The 24,176-nt window shown below is 29.5% G+C and overlaps 2 protein-coding genes across 2 annotated transcripts; both read left to right on the top strand.

The window, feature by feature from the left end:
• The first annotated feature begins 10,561 nt into the window (after nt 1–10,561).
• On the top strand, nt 10,562–11,170 carry LOC124943998. The gene is made up of 2 exons (XM_047484456.1): nt 10,562–10,803; nt 10,916–11,170. The coding sequence occupies exons 1-2, from the start codon at nt 10,588–10,590 to the stop codon at nt 11,111–11,113; spliced, it is 414 nt and encodes a 137-aa protein (XP_047340412.1). The 5' UTR covers nt 10,562–10,587; the 3' UTR covers nt 11,114–11,170.
• Nucleotides 11,171–17,979: 6,809 nt separating this feature from the next.
• On the top strand, nt 17,980–23,494 carry LOC124942705 (tetraspanin-10-like). Its single transcript, XM_047483252.1, has 11 exons — nt 17,980–18,164; nt 18,328–18,440; nt 18,519–18,573; nt 18,672–18,727; nt 22,341–22,388; nt 22,476–22,524; nt 22,596–22,679; nt 22,748–22,815; nt 22,905–23,030; nt 23,124–23,199; nt 23,293–23,494. The coding sequence occupies exons 1-11, from the start codon at nt 18,111–18,113 to the stop codon at nt 23,362–23,364; spliced, it is 801 nt and encodes a 266-aa protein (XP_047339208.1). The 5' UTR covers nt 17,980–18,110; the 3' UTR covers nt 23,365–23,494.
• Nucleotides 23,495–24,176: the final 682 nt, after the last annotated feature.

Raw genomic sequence — 24,176 nt, 5'->3', positions numbered from 1 at the left:
ATGATCAAGTATCGACTCAAGAACAATGGAATGATCCAGTCTCGACTCAACTTTCATTCACATCACTTTTGTCATGTCAACTTTCCCATGTTGCCGATACATATGGAGACAACATTCAACGTAGATAGTAATTGTATAAATATTTTGATTAAGCACTGTTCGAATTTGTAACATGACATTGCAGTTCAAGTAACATGATATTGTAGTTCAAGTAACATGACATTGCAGTTCAAGTAACATGACATTACAGTTTACAGTATTAACCAATAAAAAACAGTTTACAGTTTATAAACAACATGACATTGCAATTTATAAAAATAACATGACATTATAGTTGAAACAACATGACATTGTAGTCGACACAACATGACATTGTAGTTGAAACAACATGACATTTCAGAATTATGAACAAGAAAATCCTGTATTATAAATATGATAACCCAATATCAAGTTAAAAGCATACAAGCAAGTATCAAGTTTACAATTTAAAATCAATAGACAGGTTGATATTATTATTCTTCGAGTGCAAAATTCTGTTCACGTAATGATTCCTCAACCAAATAAGTTTTTTCCTTTGAATTGGCATGTGAGATGCCACACTTCCAATTATGGGCCTCGCCCATGTTATTCTCCATATGAAGCATCAGATACACTCCACAATCATCATAGTTGTTGTTATCTTGCCACGGCATAGTGACCAACTTCATCTTGTAGGTGGAGAGTGCATCAGCAATGGGAGACTTCATCACAGACTTCAAAAAACCCATTAGCATTTTCAGTATTGTCGGAAGCTTCTCATACTTGTCCTCAAATGAAACATGACATTATAGTTCATAAAACGTGTCATTCCAGAAATGATAGAAGGAGTCCAAAATGAAAGTTAGAAATAAATTACCATTAGAAAACTTAGTGGTCCGTGGAAATATGATTCTTCGTTTAACTACCATTTCTCGACACTCTCGAGTAATCCATTCAGCGCGAATTTACACCAATTCATTTGTTTTATCTTGTTAACATCCATCAAAGATTTTAAAATTTTGAACCTGCAATTTTCAAAATATAAGCAAAATTAATAACAATGCAATACATAACATTATTCATTCTTAAGTATAAGATTGTTGTTTACATGCACTGTGGATTTTGTGTTGTCCATAAGAAGCTCGAGACGACATAGATGACAAAGTCACGCTTGAAATTGTCATATGCATTGGTGTTTGATAAAATTTTGTCGGTCATTGAGAGAGTGTTAGAAGCTCCTTTATTTTCATTTTCACCCCACCTCCTCCTCCAATCCTGCAGCATAGATATGTATTGGGCTCCATCCGATTTCTTCCCAATAGATTCAGTCACTTCAATATCACCTCTTGGAAGGTCCAGAATGCATTGGACATCTTCTTTATCAATTTTTAATAACTCCCCATTGTTGAGGAGAACAGCACTTCTTCTAACATTGAAATTCTTCGCCAAGTAACGGGATAATTTGAAGTTGCATCTAGATATTCCCAAAGAGAGTAAGGAGCCGAATCCAATTTCTCTTACGGCTTTTTTCTGAACATCTGAGAGTTCTCGAACGAGATTGAACAGACCATTAGGCGAGGTTCTGGTGTTAAAAATGGCATTTTTTCTTGTTTTTAGCTTCATAGAAGAAGCGGGAGGTGGATGTGGAGAAATTGCTTTCCTTTTTTTTTATTCATGGAAGATGCGGGAGGTGAAGGTGGTGAAACTGCTTTCCTTTTTTTTTATTCACACTACAAAAAAATATGACAAATGAATTTAATTACAAGACAATACAATTAAAATAAAATAACAGGGCAATGAAGTTAAAATAACATGACATTGTTATTCACTAACATGACAAAGTAGTTCAAGTAACATGACATTTCAGTCATGAAACATGGCATTGCAGAAATGAAACATGACAATGCAGTTAAGAAAAATAACAGGACAGTTGAGTTAAATGATATTGTTATTCACCTAACAAGACATTGCAGTTCATAAAACATGACAATGCAATTAAGAAAATAACAGGACAGTGCATTTAAGATAACATGACATTGTTGTTCACCTAACATGACAAAATAGTTCAAGTAACATTACATTGCAATTCGTGAAACATGACATTGCAGATCATGTAGCATGACATTGCAGTTCATTACAGTTCATTGTAGTTCATAAGCATGACATTGCATAAATGAAACATAATGCATTTAACAGAGTTAATAGGACAATACAGTTAACAGAAATAACAGGACAAAATAATTCATATAACATTACATTGCAATTCATGAAACATGACATTGCAGCTCATGTAGCATGACATTGGAGTTCATTACAGTTCATTACAGAATGCATTATAGGACAATACAGTTAACAGAAATAACATGAAAAAATAATTCATATAACATTACATTGCAATTCATGAAACATGACATTGCAGCTCATGTAGCATGACATTGGAGTTTATTATAGTTCATTACAGTTCATAAACATGAAATTGCATAAATAAAACATAATGTAGTTAACAAAATCAACTAGACAATGCAGTTAACTGTTGTTCGTTTGTTACCTTCGTTCTTCTTCCTCATTCTGTTTATTCTTCTTCTTCACTTCGTTCTTCTTCTTCACTGTTTTCATCTCAATCATTGTATTCGTCTTTTTTGCTTCGTTCTTCTTAGAAGCATCATATATAACCACTTGTTTATTTGATTCCTAAACATTACAAAAATGTCGCAAGTTAGATTATATAACCGAATGTACTAAAGTAAAAAATGATGAAGAAGTTACCATTTTGTGTTGAACGAAGAACGCGAGCAGACGATGGATTTTCTCTGATGATTAATGTTAGGGTTTTCTATGAAGAACGCGAGCAGACGATGAAAATTGCTAGGATTCGAAAGCAGATGGATTTGAGAAAGAGAGAGAAATATGTGAATGTCTTTGAAGATGTTCAAGATGGTTGAGTTAATCAATTGCGTTTGTAAATCGCTAGAATTGCAGATGAACTTGAGAGAGAGAGAAAACCTAAAATGTTTGGGAAGATGAAAATGGTAAATGAAAGATGAAAGGGCGGGTTTCTGGGCTTTTGGGTTTTTAGATTTTTTTTTATTGGGCCTACGTGGCCACGTAGAGAGTCGCTGGGAGAATCGCTCTCCCAGTAACTGTCTGTATCATTTCTCCTATATCTATATCTATATCTATATCTATATCTATATCTATATCTATATCTATATCTATATCTATATCTATATCTATATCTATATCTATATCTATATCTATATCTATATCTATATCTATATCTATATCTATATCTATATCTATATCTATATCTATATCTATATCTATATCTATATCTATATCTATATCTATATCTATATCTATATCTATATCTATATCTATATCTATATCTATATCTATATCTATATCTATATCTATATCTATATCTATATCTATATCTATATCTATATCTATATCTATATCTATATCTATATCTATATCTATATCTATATCTATATCTATATCTATATCTATATCTATATCTATATCTATATCTATCTATATCTATATCTATATCTATATCTATATCTATATCTATATCTATATCTATATCTATATCTATATCTATATCTATATCTATATCTATATCTATATCTATATCTATATCTATATCTATATCTATATCTATATCTATATCTATATCTATATCTATATCTATATCTATATCTATATCTATATCTATATCTATATCTATATCTATATCTATATCTATATCTATATCTATATCTATATCTATATCTATATCTATATCTATATCTATATCTATATCTATATCTATATCTATATCTATATCTATATCTATATCTATATCTATATCTATATCTATATCTATATCTATATCTATATCTATATCTATATCTATATCTATATCTATATCTATATCTATATCTATATCTATATCTATATCTATATCTATATCTATATCTTTATCTATATCTATATCTATATCTATATCTATATCTATATCTATATCTATATCTATATCTATATCTATATCTATATCTATATCTATATCTATATATATATATATATATATATATATATATATATATATATATATATCTATATATATATATATATCTATATCTATATCTATATATATATAGATCTAGATCTAGATCTAGATACCTATACCTAGATACCTATACCTAGATACCTATACCTATACTTATACCTATACATATACCTATACCTATACCTATACCTATACCTATACCTATACTTATACCTATACCTATACCTATACCTATACCTATACCTATACCTATACCTATACCTATACCTATACCTATACCTATACCTATACCTATACCTATACCTATACCTATACCTATACCTATACCTATACCTATACCTATACCTATACCTATACCTATACCTATACCTATACCTATACCTATACCTATACCTATACCTATACCTATACCTATACCTATACCTATACCTATACCTATACCTATACCTATACCTATACCTATACCTATACCTATACCTATACCTATACCTATACCTATACCTATACCTATACCTATACCTATACCTATACCTATACCTATACCTATACCTATACCTATACCTATACCTATACCTATACCTATACCTATACCTATATACCTATACCTATACCTATACCTATACCTATACCTATACCTATACCTATACCTATACCTATACCTATACCTATACCTATACCTATACCTATACCTATACCTATACCTATACCTATACCTATACCTATACCTATACCTATACCTATACCTATACCTATACCTATACCTATACCTATACCTATACCTATACCTATACCTATACCTATACCTATACCTATACCTATACCTATACCTATACCTATACCTATACCTATACCTATACCTATACCTATACCCTATACCTATACCTATACCTATACCTATACCTATACCTATACCTATACCTATACCTATACCTATACCTATACCTATACCTATACCTATACCTATACCTATACCTATACCTATACCTATACCTATACCTATACCTATACCTATACCTATACCTATACCTATACTATACCTATACCTATACCTATACCTATACCTATACCTATACCTATACCTATACCTATACCTATACCTATACCTATACCTATACCTATACCTATACCTATACCTATACCTATACCTATACCTATACCTATACCTATACCTATACCTATACCCATACCCTATACCTATACCTATACCCATACCCTATACCTATACCTATACCTATACCTATACCTATACCTATACCTATACCTATACCTATACCTATACCTATACCTATACCTATACCTATACCTATACCTATACCTATACCTATACCTATACCTATACCTATACCTATACCTATACCTATACCTATACCTATACCTATACCTATACCTATACCTATACCTATACCTATACCGATACCTATACCTATACCTATACCTATACCTATACCTATACCTATACCTATACCTATACCTATACCTATACCTACCTATACCTATACCTATACCTATACCTATACCTATACCTATACCTATACCTATACCTATACCTATACCTATACCTATACCTATACCTATACCTATACCTATACCTATACCTATACCTATACCTATACCTATACCTATACCTATACCTATACCTATACCTATACCTATACCTATACCTATACCTATACCTATACCTATACCTATACCTATACCTATACCTATACCTATACCTATACCTATACCTATACCTATACCTATACCTATACCTATACCTATACCTATACCTATACCTATACCTATACCTATACCTATACCTATACCTATACCTATACCTATACCTATACCTATACCTATACCTATACCTATACCTATAACCTATACCTATACTTATACCTATACCTATACATATACCTATACCTATACCTATACCTATACCTATACCTATACCTATACCTATACCTATACCTATACCTACACCTACACCTATACCTACATACCTACACCTACACCTACATACCCACACCCACACCAAATCGCATTTTCTCATCGACAGGTAGGGTTCATTCCAAGGTTCCTTATTCCGGTTGTAAAGCTACAGAAGAGGGGGAATGGGCACAGCCCTAGACGCAGCGCGCGTTTCCGACCCTCAAAGGTATTCAGTACCGACTTCTATTTCATAAGTGTCATTCGAGAGCTTACTGTTGTATTTCGACCGTTGAACCAATAAGTATTCCTTGAGACAAATCAGCTCAACCAGTTCAGTTCACCTACATACCTACACCCACACCCACACCCACACCCACACCCACACCCACACCCACACCCACACCCACACCCACACCCACACCCATACCCATACCCACACCCACACCCACACCCACACCCACACCCACACCCACACCCACACCCACACCCACACCCACACCCACACCCACACCCACACCCACACCCACACCCACACCCACACCCACACCCACACCCACACCCACACCCACACCCACACCCACACCCACACCCACACCCACACCCACACCCACACCCACACCCACACCCACACCCACACCCACACCCACACCTACACCTACACCCACACCCACACCCACACCCACACCTACACCTATACCTATACCTATACCTATATTTATACCTATATAGTTTAGTAACTATATTTTGTGTTTTATTAAATAATATAATAAATTTGAATTATTTTTAACAAAAGTAAATAATTTAGTTGATTAAATGATAAGTTAATACATATAGTAATTTAAAATCAAACTTTAGTAGTGATGTAAATTATTTAATTTTCTGATTTTGAGTTCTACAATGAACCTTAAACTGTTGTGTATACCTGGTCTTACTTAAAGACTAAGACCCACTATAAGTATGCAAAAGTGAGCTTTTCCTTTAATACGTCAAAGTCAAAGTCTAACTCTAATTAAGTCCAACACTTTCTTGAGAATGGACCAAAAGATTGAAGATTGAGATGACTAAACATTTTAGAGTCAAATAAAATTATATGCAAACCATTTCTAACTTACTAATGAAAGGAAAAAAAACTTGTTCACAAGTTTGGGATGTCTTTTGAAAAAGAATTAAGATAAAAGTAAAAATTGGAGTTGTTAATATTTTTTATAAAAATAAAAGATAAATAAATCTCAAGTTTTATCAGATAAAAACTGAATTTAAAAAGGTATGTTCATATTCATAAAGATTATGTAATATTTTATTTTAAAAATAAAAAATTTAAAATAATTATATTTAAAAATAAAATAAAAATATTATTTCTAATTCATTATCAAGTATAAATTAAAATTTTAAAAATAAATATATTCAAATTTCATTATATGTACAATAAATGACACGTTGGCTCAATAGTCATGACCAAATGACACATTGATTTTATATTTATGAGTAGAAGTTTTTTTCATATGTTATATTTTTGTTCTCAAATTTTTATTATGATGCATATTCGGTTTTAATATAATTTTTTATGTTAATTGAGTAATGTAACTTATGAATTTTATATTTAAGAGTAGTTTCAAACTTTAATTCCTCAATATAGGATATTCTTGAAGAAAAAAATCTAATAAAAAAGTGTCCTAAAAATATTATAAACTCTTTTGAATTGGGATATTTATAATTGTTTATTAAATAAAGCATGTCTTGTAAGTTGTAAATGTTATATATTATATTATTGTTATTACTTTCAAATATTAAAAGTAATTTGACTCAAATAAACTTTTAGTGTGCTTTTTAACTATTGTTTCAGTTTGTTTATTGTTATTACTTTCAAATATTAAAAGTAATTTGACTCAATTAAACTTTTAGTGTGCTTTTTAACTCTTGTTCCAGTTTTTTAGTGGTGCGAATAATTTAAAATAATATATATATATATATATATTAATATAATTAATATAAAGTTTGAAGAATGAAGGATAAAATAAAAAAATATAATATATATATATATATATATATATATATATATATATATATATTTGAGTTACAAGATCATCTTTTATTTATTTATCTTATTTTAATTTGTATTCGTTTTACTCTGTTTAGAATTTAGAGTATTTAAATTAATATTTTTGATGTTTGATAATAATGTTATATCTTATTTTAAATATTTATTATTTATAAACAATAGAAATAAAAATATACATATTCATGAAAATAAATATGTGAGTTGACATAATTTTTAAATATTTTATTTAAAATAATTATATATTTATAATATTTCATGTGCAATACAAAAAATGATAAAAAAAAAAACAAGTAGCAAGTTTTACATTAAAAAAATCACAAAACATAATAATAATAATAATAATAATAATAATAATAATAATAATAATACAATATTTTGTCTCACGCCAAAAGAACACTTGGTTAGTAATGTTGTCTTGATTATTCATTTATAATAAGACAAATCAAATAAATCTTAACAGTGTTTTCGTCCTAATTATAAAATATATTATATTTATATAAAAAGTGTTATTATTTATTTAAATAAATAAATAAATAAATAAAATTAATTTTATAAATATAATTTCTAGAGTGTTATTTATTTTTATTATTTTTTAATTTATTTAATATTTAAATTAAATTTAAAAAATAAAAATTCATTATTTTTAACCCTAATTAAGGGATAGGCCCAAAAGATATAGGCCCAACAGTATTTCGCGCTAATTATCATTTTCTCCCTTTACGGTACCGTCTTCCTTTTTCAAAGAATCAGTTGCAAAAATTAATTACATGACAATATACATAAATTTGCAAGAATGATAAAAATACATGACAAGACATTAAAAAATGTCACAAAATAAAATAATAATAATAATAATAATAATAAAACACAAATTTGCAAGAATGATAAAAATACATGACAAGACATTAAAAAATGTCACAAAATAAAATAATAATAATAATAATAAAACACAAATATTTTGTCTAAGAAATTACTTAAGATATCTTGAAAATTGATAAATTAATTCTCGAAAATTTAAAAAATATTTATTAGGAGTGATAGAGAGAGAGGGAATTTGAAGGAATATGAAAGAGTGAATGACTTGGCATCACCTCATGGTTGAAATATGGAAAAGTGGAAAGAAAGAGAGAAGAGAGAAAAATTATTTGATTTTTTCAGCTTATACCACGTCATTCCCTCTCTATTAGAGCATCAGTAGTCTGCCCACTTATTTTTTCAAATCAATATTCCACCTCAGCAAAAGCGGACTTCTGCCCACTTATTTTTTCAAATTAATATTCCACCTCAGCAGAAAGCGGACACATGTTGTAATTTGGCAAAACACTCCAATGTTTCCGACCGCCCTCTTATGTAAATAATTTAAATGTGAATTTTATTTATACTATCTTAAAAAAATAACTAATTTATAATATTATAACTAATATTTCTATATTATTGGGAAATTTGAGAATTTAAACCTTTCTTAAAACGTGTTAATATAATTAATAGAAAAATATATTAATTTATTTAAAATATATATTTATTAATTAAATATATATATAACTAATATTAAATAAATTAAAATATAAAATATTTTTATAATTTAAAATATATTATAATATTAAAAATATTACAAGGATAAATTTAAGAATATATAACTAATATTTCTATATTATAATAAAATATAAAATATTTTTATAATTTAAAATATATTAAAATATTTTTATAATTAAATATATAATTAATATTCTTATATTATAATAAAATTTTAGAATATATATTTATTTAATGTTATTATAATGTTATTAAAAATAATAGAAAAAATAGTATAATTAAATAATATAATTAGAGTTGGGCATCGACATAGAAGTGCCCACCTTTTCCTTTTTATAATTTAATAATAAGATTTTATATATGAATAAAAATTAAATATTTTATATTAATTATAAATTATTTTTTTAATATAAAATTTTAAGTTAAAATATAAATATTTTTTAATATAATTTTTTTATTTATTTATCTGTTTTAAAAAAACTGTAGTTTAAAATTTATCTAAATTGTTGGTTAAATTTGATTCCTTATTATCATTATTTTTAATTTAGAATTATATATCTATATTATATACATGATAAAAGTGTTTGAAATACTCGTTTAATAACATGCATGGTTATGTTTATATAATTAATTATTTAATTAATTGATTTTTAATTAAATTTAATTAATTTGTAAAAAATAATTAATAAAATTTACGGGTCACATCACAAGATAATTCAATATTAATTTTTTTTAATAAACAGTTAATTATTATTAATTTATATAAAGATTTACAAATTAATAATAATTCATTTTTATATAATATAAATAACATTTAAAAATAATAATAAAATTTTAGTTGTGATAAAATTAGGACAGTGATGCTGCCCGACAGTGACGTTGCCCTAATAAGCCCAAAAGACAGGCCCAATGAAAACTTTGGTACTTTTGTTGCCCTAATTATTCATGTATAAAACGAGAGACACCCATGTTCTGTAATTATAATTTTTCTCCCTTGGCGGCGGGTCACCTTTCCATGTTCTATAGTTTTCATTCTATCAAAAATTTCAATGAATCAGTTGCCATGGAATTCATGACAAGATTCCTAATGAAGTTTATGATTATGATGGAGTATATAGAACTAAGGGTTTGTTTGATAAATCCGCCAAGCTTAATGATTTTATCCTCCAAACAGGAGAAGTCGATCCAACCATACCTGCTAAACATGATCTTCCTACCTGTGATCTTTTGGGTTAGTTCTCTCTTCTTCTCTGTTTTGGGTTTTTGTAATTACTTTGATTTTGGTTCAAGAAATTGAATGAGATGCTAATGGGTTAATAACTATAATTTTGAATTTTCATCAGGTGTTTGATAACTTGTACAGCAATGAGATAACCTCTGTTGCTGTTGCTGTGAATGCCATTCGAGCTGGGTCGGATCCTGAAGCCACAGCTCAAAAGATTGCAGCTTTTGCAAGACAGAGTGGAGATGATAAGATGAGATCAACCCCATTCTCAACAGCTGCCCAAAAAGCTGGTTTTCGTTATTCTGTGTGTGTATGATTGATGAATGTAATTGTAAATCTTAATGAAATAAAAAAAAAAAGTTGAATGGTGTTTATTGAGTTTTTTTATGATTTGAATTGTTATTAGATATCTAAATTAAATTTATAAGTATTTATTTAGACCAATTATCAACTTTGTACTATGTATTGTCTAAAGTTAATCCAAGAAGACAAATAATAAAAAAGTATGTAATGAAAAAGTCTAAGTTTTTTAAGTTCATACAAAACTGAAAACTAAATAAAAATGAGATGATAGAAGAAAGACTCAAATTAAAGAAACCATTTTTTAGCAAATATTTTGATTTTTATAAAATTCTTTATTTTTTTTTATCAAAATTGTAAAAGTGCACATGATGGATAGAAGTAACAAAATAAAGTTAAAATCTTAATTAAATATATAATTTTTTTAAAATTTAAATTTCCTATAGTTTTTAAATAATTTTGATTTTATTAGTTTATATTATTTTACATTAAAAAATACATTTATATTTATAAATTATTTTTTATATTATTTATTTAAATTAGTTAATTAATATAATTAATTTTGTAAATATAATTTGTTTTATAATGTTATTTATTTATTAATATTTTAAATTTAAATATATATATATTTTTTAAAATTAGTCGGATTCAAAATAATTAATTATATATATATATATATAATAATAATAAAATATAACTAATATTCAAGACTTTCACTTAAATGTGACGTATAAAATGGACCCAAAAGAAAGATGATGTAGATGGACCCAACATTTGGGCCACACCTATTTGGGCTCAGATCAAATTATTTGTGAGTCATTTCTAGCTTAAGATTGAAAAATTAAAACAATAAAATATTCACAAGTTTGGGATAATTTTAAAATTTTGGCTATGATCTCTTTCAAACAATAATTAATAAAAAAATAAAGAATTGAAATTAATTAATTTAAAACGAAAAGATAAGTAAGTAGATCTCTTATACTTATAAGAGAATAATAAAGAGGAACTAAATGTAATAAGGTATGATAATATTTACAAAGATTGTGTAAATATTTTATTTAAAAAGTAAAAAGTTCAAAATAATTATATTTAAAAAAAATTAAAGTTATTGATATAATTCATGATCAGACATATATATATAAAATTAAAATATTTTTACTAATTTTTATTGTGATGCTTCATTTAATTTTTTATTTTAATTGAAAATGAAACTTATAAATTTTATATTATTAGTAGTTTCAAACTTTAATAACTAAATAAGTGATATTCTTAAAGCAAAAAAATTTAATATAAAAAGTGTTTTCTTTTAAAAAAAAAAAATCTAAACTCTTGAAAATATATGTGTTACAAGATCATTTTATTTATTTATTTATTTATCTCATTTTAATTTTATTTATTTTTACTCTATTGAGAATTTAGAGTTTTCTAATTATTATTTTTAGATTTGTGATATTAATGTTATATCTTATTTTAATATTTATTATTCATAAATAATAATAATTAAAACAAGCTTGACATTAAGAAAACGATAAAATATAAAAATAATTATAATAACACAAATATTTTCTCTAACAAATTATCCATGTATATGAAATTCACAAATAATTCTTCAATCTAAAAAAAAAAAAAAATTTATAATAATATATATACATATCAGATAACTAAAAAAATCCACTTTTTTTCCTCCAAATCATTATCCAAAATTATATATATTATTTGTAATAATGTCTATTATAATTTTTTTTTTTATGATTTTTAGTAGTTGAATTCCATAGAAATAGTATAAAATTGATATATTTATTTTATAATTTAATAGTAAGATTATATATTAAAAAGGTCCATATATATATATTAAAAATAAAAACAAAATCGTTTAAACATAATGACAAAACATTATATAGAAATAACAAAAAAAATACTTAAAAGTTATCGAGCTCGTAAATATTGTTCCAAAATCTAATCGAATAATCATCCTTCACAATGAATTTAGACTGCTCACGAAAACTTTTTCACATTGGATAAATTCCCCTCTAAATGTTACATCCTGCTGAATAATTAGACATTTTGGTGAACAACCAGACCAATCATTATCATACTTAAATCTAATTATCGATATTTAAAAACTATTCGACTCCATTGCAAACTTAATACACCATTTTGATAGAAGATATTTATTAAAAGAAATAAGATCTCGAATATCTATACCTCCTTATTTTTAAAACATTTAACCTTATCCCAACAACTAGATGACAAAACGATGAGTTAGAAGACCCCTATAAAAATTTACACATTATTTTTTCCATTTTCACCGCCACACTTTTGGGGAGAATGAATAACGACATCATATATGTGAGCATAGTTGACAACACACTCTTAATGAGGATTAGTTGACCCCATTCTGAGATTATTTAACTTTTCCATTTAGACAATTTACATTCATTTTAGTGATATTCAAATCCTAAGAGATCTTGGATCACAATTTAGCACATAATGGCATACAAAGACATGTTGACGGAAGATCACAAATTCTGAACCCCAACACATTTGTCAACCTTATTCTTTTTCTATTTGAAACAAAATTTGAAAAAAGATGTCTGATTTATTAAGATTAACTCAAAGACCGGAATATGCACTGAATAACAATAAAATATCTCGAAGGTGTTTAAAGTTCTTATAAGTAGCATGAACCATTCAGAGCGTGTCATCCGCCAAAAACAAATGTGATATGACAAACTGATATCTTCTTGACCCACAAATCACTCTACGGATGAGTCCCGAGTTTTCTACGAAAGTCATTATTTTTTAGAGAGTTTTCATAACAATGACGAACAAAAAAGAAAAGAGTGGGTCACCCTTTCTGATCCCTCTAGGCTCTCAAAAATCCTTGAGAACTTCCATTAACAATGATAGAAAACTTACCCGTCGAGAGGCAAAATCTAATTCAACCAATCGATTTCGCACTCATTCTCATTTTGTTCATTACATCAAATAAAAACTCCCAATTAACACCATCATAAGCTTTTTCGATCTAACTTGACAAAAACACATTTTTCACCTCTTGAATTTACTAAGTCAATATACTCATTGAATATTAGTACAACATCATAGAATTAACGACATTTGATGAACGCCATCTGATTACTAGATATAATTGTCTTTAACACTCTCTACAACATGTTAGCCAAATATTTTACGACAATCTTATAAAATGATAAAACGAGACTGATAGGCCTAAAATTCTTTACATCAATAGTTCCTGGAGCTTTACGAATGAGACATATCAAAATAAAGTTTCAACTTTTATCAAATGATAAAAATCGATAAAAATGATCAATTGCTTCCATAATTTCAGTTCTAAGTAAAGGTCAGGCCTTCTTAAAAAAAGCAAAAGTAACTCATTGCATCCTGGCGCTTTATCATTTTCACACCTTTTAATGACCTCCTCAACCTCCTTCAACGTAAAACGATCCTCCAACATATCTTTTTGCGTTTTACTAATTGAATAACAAATTATACCATTCAATTTAGGCCTGGCCTTAAATGAATCCTTAAACAAACTCTTATAGAATTTGACAATACTCATAGAGATTTCAGGTTCACTATCTTAAACTTCCCTCTCGATCGAGATAGAATTTATCACATTATTTCTTGATTGCGCGTTAGAGATCCCAAGGAACACTTGGTGTTTCTATCTCCGACTCTTAACCATGTAGCTCTACTTTGTTGTTGTGCCCTATTTCTTCATCCTTACACATATCCAATAATTTACTAACAATGTGAATCCGAGAACTAACCTCTTCAGCGGAGAGTTTATAAATCTTCTCATTCCCGTCAATGCCACCTTCCAAAGGCAAATTGATAAGTTCAAATTCTTCAATTGTCTTTGAGAACTCGCGCATTAGGCTACTATTCCTATTGACCCATTTTCTTTCAGATGGAAATCTCACTTCGTTAATGTCGCCTGCAAAAACAATTGGTAAGTCTCGAGCCACGTTCTTCATCTCATTAAAGAACTTAGTTTTAAATAGTATGAACATTTTTTTTATTACCATATATTTTTTTATTATAAATGTTTGTTATGTCACTTATATTTGTAGTCTTTATTAAACTATATTAATATTGAAATAAAAAAAGATTTGAGAAGTATATTGAAAATTTTGAAATTACTTTGAGTAGTTTAAAGAATGTATATTTTTTAATTATAACTAGTTATTCAATTTTACAATTTGTTTATTGTTTATGTTCATCAAATGTTTGCTAATATTAAATTGTTTCTAACTTAGAATGGGTATCTTCTTTGTTAAGATTATGTTATGTCATTAAACTATTATTACAGCGTTTTAAAATAAAATAAAGAATGTGGAACGTAGATTGAAAGAATTAATTATGGGCTTATCAATCACTAGAATTTCTTTCAACAAAAATAATGTTATTTTATTTATTTATTAGAATACAATCAATATTAATTGACACAAATTTGTGATCATACTTTCGATAAAAACAAATTATATCTTGTGCATTTAAATTATATTTATCAAAACACTTTGTTATCTTCACTATTATTTTTCAATGGAATTGTTTGAGTTTCCTTTATAATTTTTTATTGAAATTGTGTTTATACACATTTGACACTCATTTTATGTCATCCCAAAAACTTAAAATTTGGTATCGGAAGAGGTTTAAGTTTTGGTTAGAATGAAAATATCTTTTAAAAGTTTTCGATCTATTCTTATACTTCTACTGTAATTTCCGATTATTCAAAATTTTGAATAAACAAGTTTCTATTGAAATATGGTTTCAGCATACAGTCTCCTTCAACATTTCAAAATTATGCGGACAAGTAGTGAGGTAAGTTTTCCTTTTTTTTATATATATTATAAATTGTTTCTAGTTAATAAACCTCAACCATTGACATAATCCTATTAAGTTTTGTTTTGTCTGCTTAAATCTTGTAGACAAGATCTGGAAATATATGTTCTTGTAAAGTTTGACAATATATGTTGTTATTTTTCCCTAAACTTATTTTTAACTGAACAATATATTTATAATTTAATGAAGTAAATATCTTTGTTTATTGTATGAATTGTCTTATTAATTTTATTTAAATCAATTAAAATAAAACATTACATCTAACTTAAAAGAGTTGGGTCAATATATAAAATTATATTATAATATTGTGACTGAATCTTGATAAAAAAATGATTAAATGGAAGATATTTTATTTTCTACAATTAAAATAAGTCTTTTTTATTTTGATTGTATGCATAAGTTTAATATCTATTATTAAAAATATATTTTTATTTTTTATTATATTATAAAATTGGGAGTTAATATTGACTAATTAAAAATAACAAATTGATTTGTCTTAGAAACCGATGGTTTGTTCTATCTCTTTTGGGTTATTGTAATTACGATAATGATTACCTAAATTGTTTCATTTTTCTTTTCGGGATTTCGAAAAATTGAAGGAGGAGATAATGAGTTGCGTGTTCCAGAACTATTTTTTTATTGAAAAATATCTATGTATATAGAATTCCAGAACTATTATAAATTTCGGTGGAGTTGAAAGGGAGCAGCCGAAATTTTATATTATGAGTAATTTCAAACTTCAATAACTTAATATGTGATATTCTTGAAGCCAAAAATTTTATAAAAAAAGTGTCTTCTCTTTAAAAAAAAAAAAAATTATAAACTCTTGTGAATTGGGATCAATTTTTAATTGTCTAGTAAAGAAAGCATACATTTGTAAGATATATGTTATATATTATATTGTTTTTATTACTTTAAAATATTAAAAAGTAATTTGACTCAAAGAAACTTTGAGTAGTGTGCTCTTTGACTCTTGTTCTTGTTTGTTTGGCAATTGTGGTGTGAATAATTCAAAATAATATTCCTTTTATATATTAATTCATGTATAATACAAAAATGATAAAAAAAAAAAAAGGTATACAAGACAATATTAACAATGAAAATGACAAAACTTAAAAATAATAATAAAAACACAAATATATTGTCTAACAAATTATTTAGGACATCTTTTGAAACTGACAAATTAATTATCAATTTCTCAAAATAATCATAATAATATACATATTAGACAACTACAAAAATTCCACATGTTTCCTTCAAAATTTATATCCAAAATTATATATATTGTTTGTAATAATATCTACAAAATTATATATAAAATTTCAGTCATAAGTTTGGATTAAAACTACATTTTTACATAAATAGAAAAGAAAACAAAAGGGAAATGTGAGGAAATGGCCCTAAAAAATGCCTTAAATGCGGAAAGTGCAGCGCTTAAAAAAAATCGTTGGTGACCCATTTTACTGTTTTTGGATGATTTTGCCCATGTCAGAGGTTGCGTGACGCAACCGGAATCGCGAGATGAATTTTTTTTTTTTTGTTTTGCAATTGCGTGACGTGACACAACTGGGGTTGCGTGACTTAACTGGAGCATTTTCTTAAAAAAAATTCATAATTAATTTTTTAAAAAAATAAAAAAATAAAAAATTGCATTACGCAAATTAAATTTTTTTGAAAAATAAAAAAACAAAAAATTATATCACGTAAAACAACTGGAATTTTTATAAAAAATAAAAATATATAAATAAATAAAAATGTCACCGCATTAAAAATAATGCGCTTCACTCCTCTCGTACCGCAATTAAAGCCTTTTTAAGGGCCATTTCCTCAAATTTCTCTTTTTAAACACGCTCCTCAAAATCTAAAACAATGAACCTTTTATTTTAAATAATTAAACAATTATTTAAACAAGCTCTTACTTTATTGAATATTTCTGGATAAAGTGGATAAAACGGTATTATTACACTTAAAAGAAGAATCTCTCCTTCTTCTTCTTCCCTGCTCCCACTAAAACAAAATATACAGGTCGGAGCTTCTTCATCTTTCTTCCCCATACATTCCTTTTTCAAATAATCTTAATATTCCTCTCTTTCTTACAACCCACCCGCAGTTTCCTAGGACAAAGAAGAGGAAACATTTAAAGGATGAGTTCAGGTGCAAGCACATTTTTAACCAGATGGATCAATTTCTTGACAATGGTAAGTAATCAAAACCATTCATTCATTACCCTTCTTCCTTTTCCTCCTGATTCCATTTGCTTCCTACTTAATTACTAGAAATCTCTACTAGGATTAACTACTGAATGAATGAATAACCCTAAAATGAAGTGATTACTTTTACCCTTTGTTTCAATTGAAGTAGCTTTTAGCTGTGGCTGTTGTGATTTTTGGAGTGTGGATGAGCAAACATCACGATGGTTGTCATAAATCATTAACAATTCCTGTTCTTTGTCTGGCTGCAATTATATTTCTTGTGTAAGTAATTCCCATTTTGAAATCTCAATAATCATACAAATTGGCTTTAATTTGTTCTTTATATATTGTATAAATCAGGTCCATTACTGGGTTCTTGGGTGCATTGAAGAACAACTCTATCTTGCTATGGATTGTATCCTTTTTCTTCCTTTTTTCCAATTGAATTGCTTCAATCAATCATCTTTTTTTTCTATTAATGTTTGTTGTTGCCTTAGCTTGTGGGTTTTCCAGTATTTGATCTTGCTATGCTGTATCTTGCTGGTTATCTTAATGTTCACAGTTTTAGCGTAAGCATTTCTCATCTGTTTTTTTCACTTTCCTTAATCAAAGTCAAAGGTAAACAATTTGTTTATATGTTGTTGTTGTTACTTGTTATAGGTTCTGATGCGGTGCGAGTCGAAGAGATTGGAAGATAATCTAATTAAGGAAGGGATTGGAAGATATATTCTAATCAAGGAAAGGATTATAATATATATTCTAATTAAGGAAGAGATTACAAGGGATATTCTAAATTAGGTAGGGATATTCTTGTTATGGAAGGAATATCCTAAATTAGTGTAATTAAATTGTAATTAGACGTAATTCCTAATTTAATACGTGTAAGTCCTATAAATACCCTGAAGGTATTCCATTGTAAGGGAGAAGAAGATTATTAATCAGAAAACGAGGTTTCCTCAATATCTATCGACTTTCGGTATTCGTAAGAATCAACGAATCTTGATAAAGATTCATCCTAGCCACGCACGCTGCATCAGTTGGTATCAGATTCCAGTCGACCCTGAGGTATGCCGCCCCGAAGACAGCCGCGCAACCCTACCCCTGGTGCTGATGATGGTGACCTTGCTGAGTTGCGACGTGAAAACGCTGAGTTTCGCCGTGATAACGACGATTTGAAGCGGCAGGTTGAATGGTTGACGCAGCGGATGGATGCATCTATGCACATGCACCACCCTGAAGATGATGTTACGATGACAGATGAAAACCCCTTCGGTGGTCTTCGGAATCGATCCCCTGAACGCCCCAATCATCGCTGGGAGCAGGCTTTCAGGGTGGACATCCCTAAGTTCGATGGTAGTCTATCACCGGAAGAGTTTATTGATTGGCTTTCTCAGGTTGAAGAGATTCTGGATTTCAAGGAAGTTCCTGCAGATCGTCGTGTACCCCTTGTTACGATCCGCTTACATGGTCGTGCACAAGCATGGTGGCAGCAGTTGAAACAGACACGTGTTCGTCATGGTAAGGCAAAGCTCACGAATTGGGACAAATTCAGGAAGCATATTAGGGCTGCGTTTCTACCATATAATTACGAACGTAACCTGTACCAGCGGTTCCAGAATCTTCGTCAGGGTTCTCGTTCCGTGGATGACTATTCCACTGAGTTTTACACCTTTGTGGCTCGTGTTGACCTGTCTGAGTCCCCTCTCCAGTTGGTTTCTCGCTATATTGGTGGCCTTCGCCTCCAGTTGCAGGATATTTTGAATATGTTTGATCCCTTGACTGTTTCTGAGGCACATCAGCGTGCTTCACAGGCTGAGAAACAGCTAGCTAGGCGCGGTTCGGGTAGCTTTGGAAAACAGGTTGTCCCCACTAGTGGCATTGGTTCTTCTTCCCAGTCGGCCCATCCCACCCCAGCCCCCCCTCGCGGCACTACAGCCCCCCCACAGGGACGTCCCGGTGGCTTGCGTTGTTTCGATTGTGGTGAAGTTGGCCATCGCCAAGCAGAGTGTCGCAACCCAAAGTCCACCAATCGTGGTCTTTTTACTGAGGTGGATGATCCTGACTCTGCTCTTCCTTCAGATTCAGCCCCAGTGTATGATGTTTATGATGATGAGGCAGCGGAGGAGTATGTTTCTGGTGATGTTGGCCCCCTTTTGGTGATTCGTCGATCATGTTTAACCCCTCGTGCTCCTGACAACGAGTGGTTACGCAATAATCTGTTCCATTCCACTTGTACCATCGGTGGCAAAGTTTGCACCTTCATCATTGATGCTGGGAGTTGTGAGAATGTGATTTCTGAGGTTGCAGTTTCGAAGCTGGGTCTGTCCACTGAACCTCACCCCAAGCCTTATCGCCTGTCCTGGCTGAGTCAAGGTACGGATGTTACAGTTTCCAAGCGCGTACTTGTTAATTTTTCCATTGGTTCCCATTATCGTGATGCTGTATATTGTGATGTGGTTCCTATGGATGCTTGTCACCTTTTACTTGGTCGCCCTTGGCAGTTTGATCATTCCGTTATACATGATGGGCGTGCTAATACCTACACGTTCTTATTTCATGGTACCAAAATTGTGTTGATGCCAAATCAGCCCAAGAAGGGTGCTGCCCCCACTCATCATGCGTCCCCCCCCTACCACCTTGTTGTCTCGGGGTCCTTTTCAGACCGCCATGGTCGAATCGGGCATGGTGTTTGCTCTATTTTGTTCGCTGATTACCTGTGGTGCTAGTTCTAAGGTGCCTATTCCAGTGCAGCCGCTGTTACAGGAGTTTGCAGATGTTTTTCCTGAGAATCTGCCTTGTGCCTTGCCTCCTTTGCGTGATATCCAGCATCACATTGACTTGGTTCCAGGTGCTGCCCTACCCAACCGTCCTCATTACCGCATGAGTCCCAAAGAACATGAAGAGTTGCGTAGACAGGTGGAGGACTTGCTGGCTAAGGGACACATTCGAGAGAGCCTTAGTCCCTGTGCTGTCCCGGCCCTTCTTTCCCCAAAAAAGGATGGGTCTTGGCGTATGTGCATTGATAGTCGTGCTATCAACAAGATTACAGTGCGTTATCGGTTTCCTATTCCCCGGTTGGATGACTTGTTGGATCAGTTGGGTGGTGCTTCTGTGTTTAGCAAACTGGATCTCAAGAGTGGATACCATCAGATTCGTATTCGCATGGGTGATGAGTGGAAGACTGCCTTTAAGACTCGTGAGGGCTTATATGAGTGGCTGGTTATGCCGTGTGGTCTGTCGAATGCTCCTAGCACCTTTATGCGTATGATGAACCAGGCTCTTCGCCCTTTCATTGGGAAGTTTGCTCACAATCATGCTGTTAATCGCTCCACTGGTTTCAGTCCTTTCCATGTGATTTACGGGCTGTCTCCGCGTGCTCCTCTTGATTTGTTAGCGCTGCCCAGCAAGGTGCGTCCTCATTCCACTGCTGCGGATTTTGTTGGTCAGTTGGCTCAGGTTCATCAGACCACTCATGACCGCTTGGTTGCTGCTACTGCCAAGTACAAGGAGAAGGCTGATTCGAGAAGGCGTGCTGTTGATTTTGAAGTTGGTGACTTTGTGTGGGCTATTCTGACTAAGGATCGTTTTCCAGCTCATGAATATAGCAAGCTTGCTGCTAAGAAGATTGGTCCTGTTGAGATTGTGGAGAAGATCAACCCCAATGCTTATCGTTTACGCCTTCCCAGCCATGTGCGTACCTCTGATGTGTTCAATGTGAAGCATCTTGTTCCTTTTGTGGGTGAGTCTTCTTCTGATGAGGATGATGCGGTTCCAGATTCGAGGACGAATCTTTTCTACCCTGGGGGGAATGATGCGGTGCGAGTCGAAGAGATTGGAAGATAATCTAATTAAGGAAGGGATTGGAAGATATATTCTAATCAAGGAAAGGATTATAATATATATTCTAATTAAGGAAGAGATTACAAGGGATATTCTAAATTAGGTAGGGATATTCTTGTTATGGAAGGAATATCCTAAATTAGTGTAATTAAATTGTAATTAGACGTAATTCCTAATTTAATACGTGTAAGTCCTATAAATACCCTGAAGGTATTCCATTGTAAGGGAGAAGAAGATTATTAATCAGAAAACGAGGTTTCCTCAATATCTATCGACTTTCGGTATTCGTAAGAATCAACGAATCTTGATAAAGATTCATCCTAGCCACGCACGCTGCATCAGGTTCATAGTAACAAACAATGGATCGGGTCATAGAACAACTGACTTGAGGTAAATATTTCGGATTTGGGAATGAGTTTTGGAATTGGCCTGATTCTTATATATATGTAATTATGTATGTGTTCTTCAATTTGTTAGATATAAAGAGTATCATCTTCAAGATTACAGTCCATGGTTTCTAAAACAGGTAATAATTATTGTCAATGTTAATTGTGTAGACAGTAGATTGAAGAAATCTTAATCTTCTGTCTCTTGCAGCTGAATAATACACACAAATGGGAAGAATTGAGGAGTTGTCTTGTGAAATCTGCTGATTGTATAAGCTTGTCTCGGAAATATAAGGTTAATAATCTATAGTTCTTAGTATATATGTTACGCAAAATTATCTGATATTTTGATTCGATTTGCAGAATCTTAAACAATATAAGGAAGCAAAACTTACACCTATTGAAGGTGGTTGTTGCAGACCTCCATCCGAGTAGGTTCTTTTTGGTTCTTTTTGTTTGCTTGTTTGTATATTTTTTTTATATTTGGGGTATTGTTTGATATTCTGCGATGTTTTTGTAGGTGTGGTTTTCCTGCTGTTAATTCGTCGTACTATGACTTGAGTTTTCATCCGATTAGTTCAAATAAAGATTGCAAAGTTTACAAAAATGCAAAGGCAATTAAGTGCTACAACTGTGATTCCTGCAAGTAAATATTATGAGAATTTTCGATCTTTTTTATTTAGTAATGATGTGAATGGATCTTCAAACCAATTGAAAGATTTTTTTTGAATGTTTTCAGGGCGGGAGTTGCTGAATACATGAAAATGGAATGGACAGTTGTGGCGATATTTAACGTTGGCCTATTTGTTATCTTGGTAAATTTATAGAACTATAATAATAATAATTTCTTTCTATTTGAAGAAAGAATTAATAAATATTAATCTCTTATCTAATCGTGTTATTAACAGTTGCTTATCTACTTTGTTGGATGCTGCGCAAGACGAAATCTTGGAAATAGAAGAAGATTTTCAAAAGTTTGAGCACAGAAGGAGTTTGATAGTTTATTCTTTGTATTTAGGAATATTGTTGATATAATCACAAGGAGAAAATGAATGTTTTGTTTTTTTGGTATTTCCTTTTTCAATTAAAAATTCATCAAAATTAAAGACATTTTTTTAAAAATATTCATGACTATTTAAATTTTTTTGATTAATTTGATAAAATAAAATATCAATGTAACAATATAATAACAATTGAATTCAACAATAATAGTTTTTCTAAACCTTCTTAAAAAAATTCAATATCTTAAAAAATAAATCTTTCTATATAATAAATATCACACATTTTAATTAAATAATATATTATGTACAAAAAATTACATATATATTTATATATGTATTTTTGAAAATTTAAAAATATATAATTTAAAATATATTGTATAAAATTATATAATTTTAAATTTTATTTATTAATTTAAATTAATTTTAAATATATATATATATATATATATATATATATATATTAAAATATATAAATATAATAACATTTAAATAATTTATAAAAAGTTCTTTTTAAATAAAAAAAATTATATAAAAAAAATTACTAATAAATTTAATAAAAACTAATTAAAAACCATTCATATAATTTAATGTATTTCTTTAATCATTAACATTATAATAAATAAATAGAAAAAGAATACTTTTATATATATTAATTTTTTCCAAAACTTATTTTATTTAAAATAATTATAAAAACCCTAATGCAATTATTATAAATAATTATTAAGAATGTAACTTCTCATAATAACAAAAATATCTAAATGAATTCTAAAATATTTAAATCAAAATTATTA

This window comes from Impatiens glandulifera, chromosome 6 (genome assembly GCF_907164915.1).
Source record: "Impatiens glandulifera chromosome 6, dImpGla2.1, whole genome shotgun sequence".
NCBI classification, from domain to species: Eukaryota; Viridiplantae; Streptophyta; class Magnoliopsida; order Ericales; family Balsaminaceae; genus Impatiens; species Impatiens glandulifera.
This window is presented reverse-complemented; position numbering and strand designations above follow the sequence as displayed.

What these genes read in the sequence shown, in the direction of transcription:
- LOC124943998 (XM_047484456.1), top strand. Translation starts at nt 10,588, where the DNA reads ATGTTCTATAGTTTTCATTCTATCAAAAATTTCAATGAATCAGTTGCC. An exon ending in TCCTACCTGTGATCTTTTGG is followed by an intron (nt 10,804 to 10,915) that starts GTTAGTTCTCTC and finishes AATTTTCATCAG; the next exon opens with GTGTTTGATAACTTGTACAG.
- LOC124942705 (XM_047483252.1), top strand. Translation starts at nt 18,111, where the DNA reads ATGAGTTCAGGTGCAAGCACATTTTTAACCAGATGGATCAATTTCTTG. An exon ending in GCTGCAATTATATTTCTTGT is followed by an intron (nt 18,441 to 18,518) that starts GTAAGTAATTCC and finishes TGTATAAATCAG; the next exon opens with GTCCATTACTGGGTTCTTGG. An exon ending in ACTCTATCTTGCTATGGATT is followed by an intron (nt 18,574 to 18,671) that starts GTATCCTTTTTC and finishes TGGGTTTTCCAG; the next exon opens with TATTTGATCTTGCTATGCTG.